Consider the following 20,899-nt stretch of genomic DNA (forward strand, 5'->3'; position numbering starts at 1 on the left):
TAAGAACATCCAAAGGTGTTGATTCCTTCTAGTAGGCGTTGCACCGAGGGTTTGAGTCTACATTTGTTTGAATCCAGAATCTGTGTTCTCTCCACTACAACACACTGCCTCCTCTAAAGGGTACAGAAAGTCAAAAAGGTGATTAGACATGTGTCTTAGTTACCTAGTGCAACCGTAACAAAAAACACCCAAAGTGGTTTGTTTTAAAGAACAGAAATTATTTCCTTACAGTTCAGAAGACTAGAAGTTGGAATTCAGGGCATAGGTCTAGAAGGAGGCTCTTGTCTACTTCAGCTCCTAGTAACTGCCGGCAGCTCTGGGAGTTCCTGGGCTTATAGATCGTCGGCCTCCGTGTCACATGGCTGTTGCCCCCTGGGCAACCGTTTCTGTGTCTGTTACAGGGAGACCTGTGAGAGCCAGAACTCAACTGGACCACTTGTTTTTCCAAGTCTCGAAAGTTTTCCGCCTCTGACAGAATGCAGTCTTACCACTTTTCTATTGCTCCTTTTAGTGGGAAATATTTGAGTTTTCCTTCTCTGACATGTTTCTGCCTTATACAGTTTCTGGCTTTTGGAGGTTTTACTGTGTACTCTTTATAAGACATCACCTTGAAGTGATCAGGTTTAGGACACATCCTATTCTGACATTACCTCATTAACATAAGAAAAGAAAACCCCTATTTCCACTCAGAGTCATATTTACAGGTACAGGGGTTAGGACTTCTACACATATTTTAGAGAGACACAATTCAATCCAAAACAGAGGTAAGTAATCCTTTATTTATTTCCATCTGTGGACCATTTTAATCTTTTTCCTCCTAGATATCTTGAAGAAAATGAGACAATGCAATACAGCTTTCAATTTTTGGGACATTTCCCACTGGCACTGAACACTGTCTTACTTGATCTTCACAATAACCCGGTGAGTAGGCAAGGCAGGTACTTTTATTCCCCTTTTTAAGATGTATAAACTGAGGCTTACATAGCTGCAATGAAGCAGCACTGGCACCCCAGATTTCAAGACTTGCACTCTTATGTAACAACTTTGGAGACTGTGTGCATGAACTGGGGAGCAAAGTATAACTGTCACTGAGAACTGCAGCTCAGGAAATTGTTTTATTTCTTTGCCTGCATTTCACAGACGGTGATATTTTTCTGAGGCAAATCTGTACTACAGCCACAATACCCACATGTTTTGAACAATAAAACCATGTTTGTGTATCTGCATAGATAGATAACCATATAAAGTGATTTATTCCCACCCACCACCCCCCCCCCCGGGAGATAGCCTGAAAACAGCTCCCTCTTGCTGTTCTTCCAAGCGTATCTTTACCAAGGTTAAAACTAGAAACTAATGAGGAAGCCAGTATTTCTGCCTTGCTCCGCCCTGCAGCCGTCCTCTAGCTGACACAGTAACTAAATAATAGTTAGGTGGTTTTCTACCTCTTCTTTCCCGGTGCTCCTTTCCTGCTCCCAAGATTTCCTAGTTCTCACCCCCAACGCAGGAGCCTGGCAGCTTCTCACTCCCGTTTCCTGAACAGGGCTCTCTGGGTGGCCACTGTCAGGGCAGCTGCTTTTTGTCCATTGATAAAGGTGTCCTCGTGATTCAGTCAATAACCAGGCAAGTCTCCTCGGAGCGCCACGGCCCAATTTCCGCCATCTCTGCTGTGGGACTCAAGCTTTTCCCTGAGAGAACCTCAGAAATCTAGTTTGGAGACAATTCTAAGTCCCCGGCCCCACGAGGAAACTGAAAAACCAGAAGATATTCCTTTTCCTTGTTGCAGATATACGCACAGCACCCTTGGGGACCGCAGGACAAGCGAGTGCATCCTTTCCGTCCTCAAACGTACAGGTAACCTACAGGAAACGAACCCCGCCTACATAATTGAGTTTAACTGTACTGATCTCTTACCAAGGAGCCCTGGTGGCACAGTAGCTAAAAGTGCTCGCTGTTGGAACCCACCAGCCTATCCGTGGGGAGAAAGATGTGACAGTCTGCTTCCATTGAGATTACAGCCTTGGAAATCCTATGGGGGCAGTTTTACTCCATCCTATAGGGTCGCTATGAGTCAGAATCCACTCCACCGCAGTGGGTTTCCTTTGGTTTTCTGGTTCTTTTGCTAAGGACCTTGGTGGCCAGCGGTTAAAGGCTTGGATACTAACCTAAAGGTGGGTGGTTTGAACTCATCATTCTGCAGGAGAGACATGTGGTAGTATGCTTCTATAAAGATTACAGCCTTGTAAAGTCTATGGGGAAGTTCTACTCTGTCCTATAGGGTCACTATGTGTGGGAGTTGGCTCCAAGGCAACAGGTTTGGGATTTTTTTGTCTGTTTTTTGTTTTTTGTGTAAGTGTTTTAGTTTTTAGTTCTCTTTCTTACAAGAGAATGCCCTTTAGGTCACCCACTGTTATCCTGCAAAAAGATTGGATGGGGGAGGGGGTTGCAATTGACAGAGCAAATTGGCCCGGGAAATAAAATGAGCCAGATTGACTGCCGTGTGATGAGCCCAACGCTGAAAAACCCAAGCAAGGGAAGGTGAGGTGAAGCTCCAAATTCAGATACCTGAGCGCGCGCGGGTCTTCGGACTGGGGATTTGAAGTTACCTTATAGAGCACGCCTGCTGAAGTCAAGCGCAGGGTTAAAGTGGCTTGTGAGGAAGGCCTGGGGAAAGGGGGGTGAGCCCAGAATAGGTACGACACTCCCAGTTCTCCAAATTTCTGAAAGGGAAGAGCGGGAAAGAGCCAGGGTTCCGCCTGTTACGCGGAGGAATAGGCTAGTCTCCCAGCCCCACCCCCGCCGCAGTGATGCAAAGAGGGCTACTTGCCGACATAGGGGGCGGAAAAATAACAAAACCCCAGGCGGGTGTGGAGGGGGCAGTCGGCACCACCAGTCTCCAGTCACTAGTGCGAAAGGAAGCGCGTTCTGGGAACCAAACTGCCTAAATAGTTGAGTTCCGAGCCCAGTGCTTTCAGAAGCTCGGAGCGCACCTCCCAGGCTTCGTCGGAGTTGAAAAGAGAAGAGTGAGAGAGCTGCCGGCGCCTGGCACCGAAAGCCGCTGGGTGGGCGGTGAGACTCCTCACCCGCAGACGTCGGCAGGAGGGTGAGCAGAGACCACCGAGCTGCGAGCGGAGAAAGGAAAGCACGCGCGGGGCTGGAACCTGCGCCGGGGAGGCAGGAAGGAGCCGGCCAGGACCTCCTCGGAGGGTCGAGGAGGCGTTGAATGGACAGCATGCGTTTCTCCGGAGGCTCTGGCGAGGGGTCTGCGGGCAACTCTAGCTCGTGGTGGCCCCCGGCGGCCAGCGGCACCAACATGAGCAGGGAAGCCGAGGCTCTCGGGGAAGGTGGTGGCCAGGAGCTGGACGTGCGGAACGAGGAGCTGGCCAAGCTGGAGATCGCCGTGCTGGCGGTGACTTTCGCGGTGGCGGTGCTGGGCAACAGCAGCGTGCTGCTGGCGCTGCACCGCACGCCGCGCAAAACGTCCCGCATGCACCTCTTCATCCGCCACCTCAGCCTGGCCGACCTGGCCGTCGCCTTCTTCCAGGTGCTGCCGCAGCTGTGCTGGGATATCACCTACCGCTTCCGCGGCCCAGATGGGTTGTGCCGCGTAGTGAAACACCTGCAAGTGTTAGGTATGTTCGCGTCGGCCTACATGCTAGTGGTCATGACCGCAGACCGCTACATCGCGGTGTGCCACCCGCTCAAGACGCTGCAGCAGCCGGCGCGCCGCTCGCGCCTCATGATCGCGGCTGCCTGGGTGCTGAGCTTCGTGCTGAGCACGCCGCAGTACTTCATCTTCTCCATGATCGAGGTGAACAATGTCACCAAAGCCTACGACTGCTGGGCCACCTTCATCCAGCCCTGGGGGCCCCGCGCCTATGTGACCTGGATGACGGGCGGCATCTTCGTGGCGCCCGTGATCATCCTGGTTACCTGCTACGGCTTTATCTGCTATCACATCTGGCGCAACGTCCGCGCGAAGACTGCGTCGCGCAGGCACAAGGGCCTCGAGGGCGCGGGCAGCGCCTTCCAACAGGGGCTCCTGCTCGCGCCCTGTGTCAGCAGCGTGAAGACCATTTCCCGCGCCAAGATCCGCACGGTGAAGATGACTTTCGTTATCGTGACGGCTTACATCATCTGCTGGGCGCCCTTCTTCATCATCCAGATGTGGTCCGTCTGGGATGAAAAGTCCGCCTGGGTCGGTAGGTATCGGGACAATGAAGGAAATTGCGGGAGTGGGGCTGTGTGTGTTATGTGTTTGAGAGAAGGATAGTATTTCTTTTTATAATATCTTTCAGGAGAGTAGTTCCTAAACTGCGTGCATAAGAACCACCTCAGGACATTGTAAAAGATGCAGATTTCTGGGGTTCCCATCTTCTGATTCAGTAGATCTGAAATGGGGCCGAGGAATCCTCATTTGTAGCATGCAATGATCCTAAAGCCACCAATCCAGAAATTGTGCCCTACAATCAGCCACACGATTACAAAACAGAATGGTTTTTGCCACTTCTGTGTTAACACTTTGTTTTCAAGTCTATTGAATACAGTAAAATACATTTACTGTCACAACTGCTTTTTACTAGAATTGTGAAAGTATTATAATTAATATAAAAGCTTTGCAGAGATGCCTCAAGAGTAAGGGTAAAAGAACACTTTTTTTTTTTTCCTGGAGAAAGATTAAGTCAAGAATTGCTTCTTGGCATTTAGCTAATTTTACATTTCTCCTCGGTCTTTTATTTTTCCCTAATAATCACTTTAACCTTTGTTTTCTGTTCTTTCAAAGCAGTTATTGATAAACTCTAAATTTGTTAGATTAACTCATTAATCTTTCCTCACTAATTTGACCACACAGCTATATATCTCTGTCCACACAACTCTATTCAGTAGTTTACTGAGAATGTTCTAGGCACTTATGAGATTGTTTGATTTTGATTCCTTCACAAGCTAAAAAAATTGTTTTGACAGAGATTTACCCCTCCCCCCAAAAAAGCATTCCTTAATACTGCACCTTGACTTTTTGTTTCCTTTTAGTAAGAAAAAAGACTTTTCCAAATCAAATATTTTACAGGAATGCTACAGATAACAACTGTGGCTGGGAAATAGGTGTCTGGGAGGGTCTGTTTCCTTTTGCTATTTGGGATTGGGGTAGGGGACTCTATGTTATATACTTCAGAAGTTATATTTTTAAATAAAACATTTAAGTGAAATTTAATTTAAACAAAAATTTTTACATGGCTACGTTTACTACACATTATGAAAAATGCAACGTGAACACTTTTGCTTTATTTTTGGTTAACCATTTCCTGTTTTGCTTGATTTTACCAGCCTCTTAATATTGCCAATCAAATAAAAAATCCAGTCTAGTTATTGGTTTATCAGGATTTAGGTAATTATTTTTACAAAATTCCTCATTTGTGCAAGGGTGTGTTGATGATTTCCTTTTAAAAAAAAAAATATAGACTTAGTCATGGATCATGATTTTAGCCCAGAATGTGATTAAATGGCCTGTAATTTATCGTGGCCTAACAAGAGTAAGAGGACCCAAGGTTATATTTAACAAGGGAAAGTCAGTGCTTGCTGTTTGTTCTCATTTTTAGAAAAAGTATATTATCACTGCGATAGTTCCATTATGAAAGGTTGTAATATTTATGTCATTTGATCAGTGCTAATTAACATAAAACATTTCAAAATCCTGTTGGAATTTTCTAATTTAGATGTTCTCCTTAATATAATTTTTAAACAACAATTAAAGATTGGATTTATGGATTATTTTTTCTTGGAAGATCAAGCCAAATTTCTAATTAATCAAAGAAAAACAACTAAGTTCTGTATCTTTCAAGGACCTCTTTTAACTCTTCTGTACAGTTTTTATATTGCAAGAGTATGGTTAAAACTAAAAAAATTTTAACTACTGACCATAGTCCACAAGGCCACACTTTTGCCTGTGTTATTAAGATGAGTACAATTTGGTGTGTGTGGTTATAGATGCTTGAGATTTTGTTGAAATTGCACCTATTCCTTAAATGCTGTGTTCAAGGAATTATATTAATGCTAGTATGAAAAACACAAGGATTATTAAAATGAGCTATTTCATATTCTTAATATGAATATATCCTTCTGTGATCCCCATGCATTCTATTTCAACATTTTAATAGTGGTTTAAAATATTCAAGTTAATTACAAGGCATCCTGCTTAGGATAATGTTTTATAACCAAGCCAATTTCCATACACCACCTGTCTCCCTAATCAGTAAACATAAAAAATAGTTCATTTCCTATACTAGCCCAAAACTCTTTTCCTCTTTCATTAGTCAGTGGAAAAATGTGTTTATCCGATGCTCAGTTACTTGAATTGAACTATTTAAATAGTACCCCCTTATGTTTTTCATACAGATTCAGAAAACCCTACCATCACTATCACCGCATTACTGGCTTCCTTGAATAGTTGCTGCAATCCCTGGATATACATGTTTTTTAGTGGACATCTTTTGCAAGACTGTATCCAAAGCTTCCCGTGCTGCCGAAATACGAAGCAAAAATTCAACAAGGAAGATTCTGACAGCGTAAGTAGAAGACAGACTTCCTACACTCACAACCGAAGCCCAACAAACAGTATGGGTATCTGGAAGGATTCGCCTAAGTCTTCCAAGTCCATCAAATTCATTCCTGTTTCAACCTGAGCTCCTTGCTTTGCAAACAGACTCTTAAAACAGACTTTCTGGCCCATTAGCTGAATACAACTAGAAATCATGAGAACAAATTGAACTTAATCTATGCACTGGGTACAAGGCTATGTTTCTAGTTGCATTTTCGCATTGCTATGACCAAGGATCTGTGAATTATTTTATATGAACTCTTTTCTTCATAAAAACACAATACACGAAAATTTGCAAGCCTAATTCCCAGAAATATACCAGAAGTTATATTTCTAAAAGAAAAATCATAACCACCCCGGCTTTATATTTCTGTTGTTGGTTCATTTTTTTGTTTGTTTTGTTGTAATTTTTTGGCTTAACTAAGGCCTGATTGGTTTAAAAGTCATTTCATGACGGGGTACTATTTCTGAACCAAGTATGTTCATCATCAGCCTTAGTGTTTGAAAGGACTTAGGAATGACTTCAGAGAAACTATGTTTTCTTTCAGTAAAATCAATTCAACCTCAAATGGTAGCCTGGAGAAAGGATGAGAGTCTGGGGCTTGTTGAGAAGGAGGTGGCCAGCTCAGAGTGAAAGGAGAAATTTTGGTTAGAAGCTGTACATCATCCTAAACTTCAAAACAGTGACTTTGGAACTGGCAGTGCCCTCTGTGCTTCCTCATGTTTTATTGGCTATGAAAAGAATTATTACTAACATCTAAATGTTACAGAAAATGCTGTCAACTGACCGATAATATCTTTTTTTCTTCCCACTGCAAGATTGCTTTCAAGTCAGCCTTGTATAAAAAGGAAAGCCCAATTCTACTAGAAGAGTAGAAAAGGATTGCCTAAGGTGTCTAGACTCCCTCAATTTTGTAAACATATGTTGACCAGTGTTAAAAGATTATCATGTTCGGGGAATCCAGATTCATAGGTAAGAGAGTCAGGACATAAAATGTCCCCCGACGTGTCAAAATGATTTGGCTTTTCCTTCTGGTCTCTCACCTGTCTAACAGTTTCAGAGTGGAGGAGAGGTAGGGTGGGTGGAATAGAAAGAACTGCTCTGTGCCTAGACGGCCTTCATTATTAAACGCATGACTTCGAGCAAGTTACTTAAAAACACATGAAGTCTCTGTTTCCTTGGCTGTTGAATGGAGTTGATTACCTACCTCACAGGGTTGTTGTGAGCACTAAATGAAATCAAGTGTGTGAAAACAGCTTCATAAACTGTAAAGTGCTGTACAAATGCTAGCAGTTGCTTTTATGATAGTTGGCATCTTCAGAATTGCACGACTTTTTCCTGCTTGTTTATCATTAGGCAGAATTGGTCGATTTCATGCCTGGAATATAAAATCCTAAAATTTAAATATAGCTCTGCTGATTCATTGGAAAGCATGGCCAGCGGCCACTAAGTTTGACTCTCCTCTCTGACAGAGTTTTCTAATTTAAAGATAGAACTTGCTTTCCTTAGGATGCAGGTAAATCGAAGCCAGCCAAGAGCATCAGTTTTGTTCATTTCTAAAGAGAGATAAATTATAATACTACTCTGTTGTTGTTATTGCATTTCTCAGTAATGGAACTCAGTGTTTTATTTTCCCCAAGCTGTCTTGTCTGGCTCCTTCTCCTTGTTAGAGAGCACAATGGTTTCAGGGTACATCATAAATATTTTGCATCCCTTAGAGGAAATAGTACTTGCTTTTAATAGGATTATTGCACATGCCTGGGCACTAGATATAAGGAAAGGTCTCCCCCCCGTCCCCCCGCTTTGGAGATAAGTGCACAAGGACTGGATGGCACTGAGAGAACCTGGAACCATCGACTTCACACCTCTTCATTCTTCTGCTTTTCCAAATTCTCAGCTCTTTGACTCCCTGGATTGATATGCCCTAAAAATGCTTTTAAATGCTTTATAAAGATTAGAATTCTGCTTTCTAAAAATAAGAAACGTGTCTCTTAAAGGGCCGTGTCCAATGTGAACCATCAACTAAATTAATCAGATCTTCATCATTTGAGTCACAGAAGCATCTTGGTAACCCTGCCGTCTGTAACAGGGTCAATCCTTATGACACATTCTTTTTGATACTCCAGCAACTAAAGCCTTTTAAATGGGGACAGGGATAGGCCCCCTTTTTTCTAAGTCCAGTTCTAAATTGACAACCTTACAGTTTGTCTCTAGATTCTGTTTTAAAATGTTGACTTGTACCCCAAGTAAAAAAAATTCAATATGAATCTTATTTCTGGGAATCTCTTGCCAAGTAGGGTGCGTATCTACCTACCCAGCTGTATTTTCTGTTTTTAAATGCATCAGGAGATGAGATAGTGGAAAAAGGGTTAGAGAGATGCAAAAAGATCTGCATAGTGATAGTTCTGCTCTAGGCGAGTATGTAATTTTATTCTCTGTGGTTTAGGCTGAGAAGCTTAATTTATCAAGTTGCTAAACTTTCTTAGTGTTATGCACCCAGAAACGGCATTTATAGATCCCAAAACAATAGTCCAAATGGGAAGAATCCTGCCTGTCTATTTCAGGAAGAAGGAAACTGCAGGGAGTAAAGAGGAATGAATTCCTTTTTCTGACCAAAGAGGAGGCTTGAGATGTTATGTCAGATGAAGGCTTGCAGTCAAAAACAAGCATGTTTCATCACTGATTTTATTTTCTTGAGTTACCTGTGGGAAGATTACGGTATTAATGCATCTATGGGAGTATAGGGAATCTGAGTGATAAACAATCCATTAGTAGGGAGGAGCTGGTGTCATGCCTGGTGGGCATTTAATTAATATTAATCAATGATGAAAAAAAATTTTAAGTGCATAGTAAGGTCACTATGCGATTGAGTCGACTCTACTGACAGCATCTAACAACAATGACAAGAACAAATGTGCATAGTAAAACCAAAACCAAACCCATTGCCATCAAGTCGATTCCAACTCATAGCGTCCCTATAAGACAGAGTAGAGCTGCCCCGTAGAGTTTCCAAGAAGCGCCGGTGGATTTGAACTGCCAACCTTTTGGTTAGCAGCCGTAGCACTTAACCACTACGCCACTAGGGTTATGCATGCATAGTAAGGGCATGTCTTTTTAAAGTGTAAAACAATTAGGCTTTTATATTGAAATTTCATTTGGAACATAACTGTGAAGAAAATTAGTGAAATTCTTTGATCAATTATATGTATTTGTCCTACATTGAGAATTAGCATCATCATCAAAGGAGTCAACACCATGACTGAGGGAAGGGTGTGGTTTTCAAAAGAAAAAGATATGATAGTCTAATAATACACAATATCCTCCCAGATTTATTACAATTCCTAGAAAGGACGACCCTTAATAATGAGGAAGCAGACTTTAATATGGCATTACACAAGTAAAGTAACCCAATTAGGTTCAAGTTTTCTTTTCAGACTCTAAAAGACCCATATTTTTGTAACTTACTTGGACAGCCAGCTTTGAATTATACTCTCTGAGGTTGTCTCTACCACTAAAGCATATTTAGAAACCATCTAGAAAGAAATTGAGCCTAATTCTTCAGCCCAAATATCAGATATTAGGTTCCTTTTAACCTGTGTAATTTGGTCTGTTACGGGTTTTCACAGTGGAGGCAACAACTCTGTTTAAAGTGTAGGCAGGGCCACCTGGAATGTTGCTCCTGGAGGTGCGGAAGTGACTGCTGCATCCCTGCCCTCCTCCTGTCTGTGACCCTTTAAGGACCACTCAGTGCCATTGTCAACGCATTGAAGCTTGAGTGGCACAGGAGAACAAATTTGAGAGAACAATTCTTGATTAGAATTTGACCTCAGTGAATCTGAGCAAAAATTTAAGGAATATTCGAAAGAAGGGTTATTTCCTTTGAGCCTCCAAGACAGCATAAATGGCTTGAATCATCAATTGTGTGAATTCTATTGCATACATAGGCATTTTAAGTATATTGTTCCAATGCAGTTTTTAGGGGCATTAAATTATCATAATGAAAATACATATGTGATCTATATATATAGTATGTCAGCATCAAAAACATATATTATTGCTAAAAATTAAATGCCATTATTTTTCTTTCATTTTATCATAAGTAATCACATCTTTTTACATTGATTTATATTATAAATAAGAACAAAGTATCATAGACTGAGTTAAATATTTTTTGTGTTCCAGGGTCAAGATTAGCAAATGGAAAATAAATCTTATAATAACATTGAAATAAATAGCAGCTATTATTAATATAAAATAATTAGTACTGCCACATATGACAATAGTTGTCTTCATATCACAAGACATAAGTATATTCTATGATGCTTTACTGCACTGTTGTGACAAATTTATTGACAATTAATGTTTTTTATTTAGCATTCTTTCATTTTTAGAATGGTTCTTCAAATGTTCTTCAAATTCCCTGGCTTATTATGATATATAGGAAAAATTCAATGTATTTTTTTGGATCAACTGTATGATTCTGGTTTTGAATGGATGTTGAAATATTTTGTAACTATACTTAATGTTTGATCCTTTACAAACAGAAAAATTGCCTTGTGGCATTATATTGAAATAACTGGTGTCTTTATTCTTTAGTTTTACTGTGCATTGGCTTGTTTCTATAAATAAAAAAATTTCAGACTTGTTTAAAGTAATTCATTTACAATCCAGTTAAAATAATATACATTTCAAGTTAATTGTGCTGATTTTGAAAATATAAACACCTGTTTTATAGCTAATAGCTGTTGAAAGGTTTATATTTGAGCAAAAATTGTTTATGTGATTACCATTAGACTATAGCAAGAATAGGCAAAATTTTGTAACTGTCTTTTCAATAAATTACAATCCAGAAAGCATATCAATTTTGCTTAAATATTAAAAAAAAACCCAAAACCTGTTGCCATGGGGTCTATTCTGACTCATAGCTAGTCTAGTATTAAGACAATCAAAATAACTAGGCTAATTGAGGCCATTCATATTATTCTAGCCTAAAAATGCCATCTTTGTTCATTTGTTTGTAGAAGTTGCTTCTGCTAAGCAGCTGGTAAAACTGACTTCTGGGACCCAAAGATCAAGACTATTTCCATTTAATAGTATTTGAAATTGGAATTCTTTTCCCTGTGGGCTCGTAAATTCAAATCCTATTCATTTTTATCTGATGTTGTAATTTTATTTTTGCTTTTACAAGTTAAACTCTAATAGAACAGACTAAAGACTTTATTGGGTTTGGCTTAAACTGTAGAAGCAGTGAATACCCAGAATGGAAGAAAGGGAATTTGAAGTCTGATACCACTGTTATTTTAAATTTCATTTGTCTTAGTCATCTAGTGCTGCTATAACAGAAATACCACAAGTGGATGGCTTTAACAAAGAGAAATTTATTTCCTCACAGTAAAGTAAGCTAAAAGTTTAAATTCAAGGCATCAGCTCCAGGGGAGGGCTTTCTCTTTCTGTCAGCTCTGGAGGAAGGGTCTTGTCCTTAATCTTCCCATGGTCAAGGATCTTCTCAGGCACAGGGACCCTGGGTCCAAAGGATGCACTCTGCTCCCAGTGCTGCTTTCTTCCAATTTTCTGTTTGCTTCCCTTTCCTTTTATCCCTTAAGAGATAAAAGGTGGTGCTGGCCACACCCCAGGGAAAATCCGTTTACCTTGGTTCAGGGAGGTGGCCTGAGTAAGGGTGATGTTACAATCCCATCCTAATCCTCTGAACATAAAATTACAATCACAAAATGGAGGACAACCACACAATACTGGGAATCATGGCCTAACCAAGTTGACACATGTTTTGGGAGGACACAATTCAATAAATGCCCAAGGATAATCAGCAGTTCTACCAAACATATTTTCAGAAAGTCCTAAAGATCCAGTAAAACTGAAATGATAGTTCCACTATAAACCAGAAGAGACACATAAAGAAGCAAGCTAGTATAGAATTTATTCATTCATTCTCCATCTCTAAACTTTCTTAATCTCTAGGGTTAAGTGTTTCTTCCTTTCTATTCCCAAGGTGCCCACTGCACACCTCCACTGAGACATGTATCAAAATAGTTTGCAATATTGGGTTATCAGTCCATCTTCTCCAAGATGATTGTACCATGTTTATCTGAAAAAAGGAACATATCCCCTTAATCATTGTATTCTCAGTGCCTGGCATATAGCAGATGCTCAATTATTGGAACTGATGTGTGTGTGTGTGTAGTCATATGTGGTAGTATTATAAGATATTAAGAATGTTTAAGAGTAAGTATTTTTAATTACAAGAAAAAGCATTGTATACTGAAAAAAAAAACCTACAGCACAAATTCACCATCTTGGACTCCTCAGCCACTGAGATTGGCAGACAGAGAGTACAGGAAAGCAACTTCATGAAGCTCCCAGCAGGAGACAGAGAACCTGGTATCATTGAAGAACTGCTGACAGAAAACTTCCCTAATATCATGAAAGATGAAAAGCTGACCATCCAAGAAGCTCAACAAACCGCTATAGCATAGAAACCAAAAGAAAACCACCAAGATATATCATAATCACACTCGGTAAAACCAAAGACAAAGAAAGACTCCTGAGAGCAGCTCGAGAAAAACAAAAAGTCACATACAGAAGGGAAACAATAAAACCAAGCTCTGATTACTCAGCAGAAACGATGCAGGCAAGAATGCAAGGGATGACATATATAAAACCTTGAAAAAAAAAATTACCAACCAAGAATAATCCTTCAGAACTCTCTCTCAGATATGATGGTGAAATTAGGACATTTCCAGATAAACAGAAATTAAGGGAATATGTAAAAACAAAACCAAACTTACAAGAATTATTAAAGGGATTCTCTCAGTTTGAGAACAAACATCAGATGACAGCCTGAATCTAGAACTCAAGACTGTATCAGCCAGATACCAACCTATGTAATGAACTCTCAAGGATTAATCAAAGGTAAAAGATTTACAACAGGGAAGCAGAGAGGTTAATCTGTAAATGACAACAACATCAGAACAATAAAAAAGGGAATAAAATGTGTAGGTGTAGAACTTTCAAATGGAGAGGAAGGCAAGGCCACATCAAGTAACAAATCAAACTTAGGAAGATAAGGATAAATTTTAAGGTAACAACAAAGAAAGCTAACAAGCCTACTCATTGAAATAAAGAAGAAAAACAAATAGTCTCAGTAAACACAAAATCTACCAAAACACACACACACACACAAACAAAAGGAACTCAGCACCTCAGAGTAAGAGGAGCAAAGAAAACATCAGCACCACAAAAAAGGCACTACAAAATGACAGCAATAAACTCATACCTGACAATAATTACACTGAACCTAAATGGCCTTAATGCATTCATAAAAAGACAGTGACAGAATGGATTAAAAAACAGGATCCACCAATATGCTGTCTACAAGAGACATGCCTTAGAAACAAAGACATAAATTTATTAAAAATTAAAAGATGGAAAAAATGGATGAAGCAAACAGGTATCAAAAAAAACAGTAGTGGCAATATTAATCTCAGATAAAATAGAATTTAAAAAATCCACCATGAAAGACAAAGAAAGGCATTATATCATGATTAAAGGGATGATCCACCGTAAAGACATACCACAATAAATATCTACACGCCCAAAGATAGGGCTCCAAAATACATAAAACAAACACTAACAGCACTGAAAAGAGAAATTGAGTTTCACAATAATAGTAGGAGTCTTCAACACACCACTCCTGGTAAAGGACAGAATGTCTAGAAAGAAACTCAACAAAGATACAGAAGATCTAAAGCCCACAGTCAGCCAACCTGAACTCACAGACACATATAGAACACTCCACCCAAAAGCTGCAAAGTATACATTCTTTTCCAACACACATGGAACATTCCCCAGAATAGACCACATCTTAGGCCACAAAGCAACAATCAACAAAATCCAAACCATTGAGATACTACAAAGTATCTTCTCTGATCACAACAGTATCAAAGCAGAAATTAACAACAGGAAGAGCAAGGAAAAAAATCAATTACATGGAAAATGAATAACAAACATCCTCCTTAAAAACCACAGGGTAATAGAAGAAATCAAAAATGTAATTAAAAAATTCCTAGAATCAAACAAGTATGAAAAAATGTCATACAAAACGATTGGGACACAGCAAAGGCAGTCCTCAGAGGTCAATTTATAGTGATAGATGCACACATCAAAAAAGAAGAAATCAGCAAAATCAAAGCATTATCTCCACAACTTGAACAAATAGAAAGAGAACAGCAAAAGAAGCCCATAGCCGCCAGAAGAAAGGAAATAATGAAGATCAGAGCAGAAATAAATGAAATAGAGAATAGAAAAAAAATAGAACCCTCAAAACCAAAAGTTGGTTCCTTAAAAGTCCTAGCTAGAGCAATAAGGCAAGAAAAAGAAATAAAGGGCATTTTTTTTTTAATTGGTAATGAAGAAGCAAAACTGTCCCTATTTGTGGATGATATGATACTATACATAGAAAATCCAAAAGACTCCACAAGAAAACTACTGAAACTAATGGAAAGCAAAGTAGCAAGATACAAGGTAAACATACAAAAATCAGTTGGATTCCTATACACCAATAAAGAGACCGACGAAAAGGAAATCAGGAAAACAATACCCTTTATAATAGCCCCGAATAAAATACTTAGGAACAAATATAACCAGGGACATAAAAGACCTATACAAAGAAAACTACAAAACACTACTGCAAGAAGCCAAAAGAGACCTACATAAATGGAAAAACATACCATACTCATGGATAGACAGACTCAACATTGTGAAAATGATAATTCTACACAAAGCAGTTTACAAATACAATGCAACCTTGATCGAAATACCCACAGCATTCTTTAAAGAGATGGAAAAAGTAATCATTAACTTTATATGGAAAAGGAAGAGCCCCAGAAAAGTAAAGCACTATTGAAGAAGAAGAATAAAGTAGGAAGACTCGCACTCCCTGACTAGTAGTCAAAAAAGCCTGGTACTGGTACAATGCCAGGTACATTGACCAAGGGAACAGAATTGAGAACCAGATGTAAACCCATCCACCTACGGTCACTTGATCTTTGACAAAGGCCCAAAGTCCATCAACTGAGGAAAAGACAGTCTTTTTAACAAAGAGTGCTGGCAAAACTGGATGTCCACCTAAAAAAATGAAACAGGACCCACACTTCACACCATACACAAAAACTAATACAAAATGGATCAAAGACCTAAATATAAAACCAAAAACTCTAAAGATCACAGAAGAAAAAAATAGGATCAACACTAGAGGCCCTAATACTCAGCATTAAAAGGACACAAACCATGATTAACAACACACAAACTCCGGAAGATAAGCTAGATAATTGGGATCTTCTAAAAATAAAACACTTATGCTCGTCAAAAGACTTCACCAAAAGAGTAAAAAGAGCACCTACAGACTGGGGAAAATTTTTTGGCTATGACAAAGGTTTAATCTCTAAAATCTGCAGAAAAATCCAACACCTCTACAACAAAAAGACAATCCAATTAAAAAATGGGCAAAGGAAATGAACAGGCACTTCACCAAAAACAACATTCAAGGGGCTAACAGACACATGAGGAAACACTGACCATCCCTAGCCATTAAAGAAATGCAAATCAAAACCACAATGAGATACCATCTCACCCCAGCATCACTGTCACGAATCAAAAAAGCAGAAAACAATGTTGGAGCAGCTGTGGAGAGACTGGAATTCTTACGCACTGGTGGTGGGAATGCAAAATGGTACAACCACTTTGGAAAACGATATGGTGCTTTCTTAGAAAGCTAGAAATAGAAATACCATATGATCCAGAAATCCCACTCCTAGGAATATATCCTAAACAAATAAGAGTCATCACATGAATAGACATATGCATACCCACGTTCATTGCAGCATTATTCACAATAGCAAAAAATGGAAACAACCTAGATGCCCATCAATAGATGAATGGATATTGTGGTATACACACAAAATCGCGTACTATGCAATGATAAAGAACAATGATGAATCTGTGAAGCACCTCACAACATTGATGAATCTGGAGGGCATTATGCTGAGTGAAAGAAGTCAGTCACAAAAGGACAAGTATTGTATGAGATCACTACTATAAAAGCTCATGAAAAGGTTTACACACAAAAAGAAACAGTCTTTGATGGTTACAAGGGAGAAGAAGGGTGGGGATGGAAAAACACTAAATAGACAATAGGTAAGTGGTGACTTTGGTGAAGGGTAAGACAGTACACAATACTGGGGAAGCCAACACAACTTGTCCAAGGCAAAGTCATGGAAGTTCCTTAGACATATACAAACTCCTTGAGGGATCAAATTACTGGGCTGAGGGCCGTGGGGACCATGGTCTCCAGGAACACCTAGCTCAACTGGCATAACATAGTTTATAAAGAAAATGTTCTACATTCTACTTTGGTGAATAGCATCTGGGGTCTTAAAAGCTAGTGAGTGGCCATTTAAGGTACTCCACTGGTCTCACCCTATCTGGAGCAAGGGAAAGATTAGTGCAAAGGACTAATGAACCACAACTACCACAGCTTCCACCAGACTGGTTCTGGTACAACTAGGTGGTGCCTGGCTACCACCACTGACTGCTCTGACTTGGTTCATAAGAGAGGGTCCCCGACAGAGCTGGAGAAAAATGTAGAACAAAATTCTAACTCACAAAAAAAGACCAGGCTTCGTGGCCTGACACAGACTTGAGAAACTCAGAGAGCATGGCCCCAAACGCTCTTTTAGTTCAGCAATGAAGTCACTCCTGATGTTCACCCTTCAGCCAAAGATTAGACAGGCCCATAACAAAATGAGACGAAGGGGGCACAGCAGGCCAGGGGCAAGGACCAGAAGGCAGGAGGGGATAGGAAAGCTGGTAATAGGGAACCCAAGGCCGACAAGGGAGAGTGTTGACATGACATGGGGTAGGTAGCCAATGTCACAAAACAATGTGTGTACCAATTGTGTAATGAGAAGTTAGTTTGTTCTGTAAATCTTCATCTAAAGTACAATAAAATAATAAATAAATAAAAATAAAAAGCCTTTGTCACTGCCACAGTAATGGATACTTGTCCCTAGCAGAACCTAGTAGGAATTCAGCAGAACTTAATTTAAAGTATATATTTCCTGTTGCCTCCCAAGCCTAGCTTCCGCGATTCGGCAAAGCACCCATGTTTTGACTACAACCACATAAGCTGTGTTGCCAGATGTCTACTGCCTTGATGCCCCAAACCTTTTACATTTCTGTGCTTGCCCATTCCTACTAGGTTTTTTTTGTTGTTGTTGGTGGTGGTTTATTTTATTTATTTGCAACATCTCATGCATTATAAAAAGTCTGTGCCTACTCCTAGATATAAAAGAAATCCTGGAAATTATTCTAAATTCTTGGCTCTGCTGAACTCTTGATCACCCAGCACATTAGCTTACTTCTTAAGACTACTTCTTCTTTACTAGTTCCATCTGCCCGCTTTTATTCCAACAGTTCTACATACACTTGGCTGCCTTGTGTAGTGAGGTTTTCCTAAAGGTTAGGGACCCATAGATTATGCCTCAGAAGAGACAATGATTCATATTCACTGTTCAGGGTCTTGGATTGGGCTCTGGATTTCTCATGGACAAGCTACACGACTCAAGGAGCAAAAGGCAATACACGTGTACTCGTAAGGAGCTTCCGAAAGGAAAAGAACAGCCTACGAACGGCGAGAGCCTCTAGAAGCCCCAGAGTCCAATGACTGTACTTGGAGATAACAAAGAGCTAGGATAAGATTCTTATCTAACTCCGATTTTTCAAAAGAACCAGAACATAAAATTTGAGCATTTGGGAGTATTTCAGCTAATAATTACCCTCCAATTGCTTTATTTTGTAGAAACACTATCCAGGACTATATCCAAATAATCTGTCTCACCCTCAGCCCAAAACAATGCAGGTGAATGGTTAAGCTGTGTGGATGGAAACAGGAACCTTAATGACAAGGATAAAAAAGAGAGAAGTGGGAAATGTCATTTGGCAGTTTTTATCAATGTCTTCCCCTCCCCCACCCCATTTCTATTTTAAATTACAATTTACCTGGTGAGGAACTCTGTAAGAAGAACCTCAATAAGACGTTTACAGATTTTTACAGAGATAAAAATCAGTCTCTGGGGATTTTAAAAATGGCTTAACTGTCTAAGCAAAACTGGTAATCTGTTTAAGCAAATACTTAAACTGTTCAGTAAAGAAAGGATAAATTTGGGGGAAATCTTTAATATGTAATCAATGAATGGTTGCATATGTAGCATGGAACGAATGTTGCTAGGAGGTGAATAAGAATATTTTGGTATAAAACATAGCCTAAATAACTGGGAGTTAATTTGTTTCAAAACCATTTACTGTCTTTTTTTGTTTGTATTATGCGAATGAGTCTATGCTTTTCAAGGCCTGAATGTTTTAATGGACATTCCAGCTAGATAAGAAACTTCAGGACCTTTGGAAAACAAAATACTAATATGATTTGTATCTTAGGATGGGGAGCTACTAAAATTAGCCTTTACCATTTCAAATCTTTTTGATTAATTTTCTCTGTAGAAAATTGAGATGTGCGACCAGCTAATACCTGCTCAGTAGTTCTATTGATAAATGAGTGATGAAGGCACACTTACCATTAGGTTTCATGGCTTTCCATTTCTTTCCTGAATATTTTAGGCTTAATTGGGTGTTATTTTCCTCTCTTATTTAAATGCAGAAAATGTGTCTGCAAACAACGTTTCAAAAAGAAGCAGGAATGATTTCTCATCAGCTGTAACTTCTTTAGCCTTGAAAAGGGTCCCTATTTCTAGCCAGCTTAGGTATGCCTTTCCTACTTGCCTGTCCAGTTTTGGGCTGAGTAGGAGGCAGGGTGCAGAAGCTAAATACAAATCTCTAAACTAGAATCTTTAATTTCTCAATCCAAAAATGTATTTCTCCTTTCCACTAATGGATACAGACATTGATAAGTCACCACCTTGTTTTGGTCCATCTAGCCGTATCATGCAGACCCTCCTCTTGTGGTCATTAGCTTTTGCTGCCCAGCCTGACTCCTGCCCACTTGCACCTTTCAGCTTGGCATTTTACACTTTTGGAAACTCTGATGGTGTAGTGGTTAAGAAGCTATGGCTGCTAACCAAAATGTCAGCAGTTCGAATCCACCAGGCGCTCCTTGGAAACCCTATGGGCCAGTTCTACTCAGTCTGATAGGGTCACTATGAGTCGAAATCAACTCGACAGCAACGAGCTTTGTTTTTGGTTTACACAGCTCTCATCGGCCCATCTGTCTCCACATCCTGGTTCCTTAGAGCAGAGCCTCTCAAACTTTAATGTGAAAATGCCTTGGGGTCTTATTACACTGCAGATTCTGATTCAGTAGAGTTTGATTTACTAGGGCTGATTGGGAGATTTTGACTTTTCAACAGCCTTCCCAGTAATGGCAATGAAGCTGGCTTGTACGCCTCATTTTGAGTAACAAGTCCTTAGGGGGTCTTGGAACGTTTTCCTATATGGTGACCAAGAATAGCACCTAGCCATTTTCAAGGTTACATCCCAGATCAGCCCTATATCTGGCATATGTAGCTTCTGAAATGGCAAGGTAAAATTAAGTTGTTCAATCTGATCACTTACTGGCAAATAGTCTCTGAGGTTCCTTACTTTGCTTCTTGCACCATAGTGTTGGCGCTGGGATCTCCATTTGTAGTTACTAGATCCCAGACCTATGCATAAAAAAAGAATGGACTTAAGAACTCAAGGCTAAACTAAAAGTATCTGTAGTAAAAATAGCTTATGTTTCTGAGAAAGCAAAGGAACACTGTCCTTCAGTATAGAAGATTCTCCCCACCAATCACAACCCTCTCCTAATGGCTAGCCCACTTGTTTCTGAGAGATACTTAACTATTTCTCCCATAGTAGATCTTTTCCCACAGGCAAAATGATGAAGCTATACCCCCACAACATCTGTACATGGTCATCTCATGGTAATATCATTAATCAGTTGAAAACGCTCCTTTCTGACAACTGAACATCTTCATCTTTACTGTGTTTATACTGTTTATTCATTTCTACTTTAACTTTATGCCTATTTTTAACAAACTAAAAAAAAAAAAAACTAATACATGCCTATAATTTAAAAATCAGATGGTCCTAAGAGTCTTTTGAAGAGAAATAATCCAGCTCCCAGAAGCAACTACCTCCACAATGACAAATAATATGAGTATTCACGGATGCTTGGATTTAAGTCATTATTTATTGATTTCCTACATGTTATGACAGATTCAGCTCACTTCCCTTCATCT

The 20,899-nt window shown here is 39.7% G+C and overlaps 1 protein-coding gene across 1 annotated transcript; it reads left to right on the forward strand.

Moving 5' to 3' along the window:
- The first annotated feature begins 3,229 nt into the window (after window positions 1-3,229).
- On the forward strand, window positions 3,230-7,185 carry AVPR1A (arginine vasopressin receptor 1A). Its single transcript, XM_010598470.3, has 2 exons — window positions 3,230-4,199; window positions 6,391-7,185. The coding sequence occupies exons 1-2, from the start codon at window positions 3,230-3,232 to the stop codon at window positions 6,675-6,677; spliced, it is 1,257 nt and encodes a 418-aa protein (XP_010596772.2). The 3' UTR covers window positions 6,678-7,185.
- Window positions 7,186-20,899: the final 13,714 nt, after the last annotated feature.

The sequence above is a fragment of the Loxodonta africana genome, chromosome 4 (genome assembly GCF_030014295.1).
Source record: "Loxodonta africana isolate mLoxAfr1 chromosome 4, mLoxAfr1.hap2, whole genome shotgun sequence".
Taxonomy (NCBI): Eukaryota; Metazoa; Chordata; class Mammalia; order Proboscidea; family Elephantidae; genus Loxodonta; species Loxodonta africana.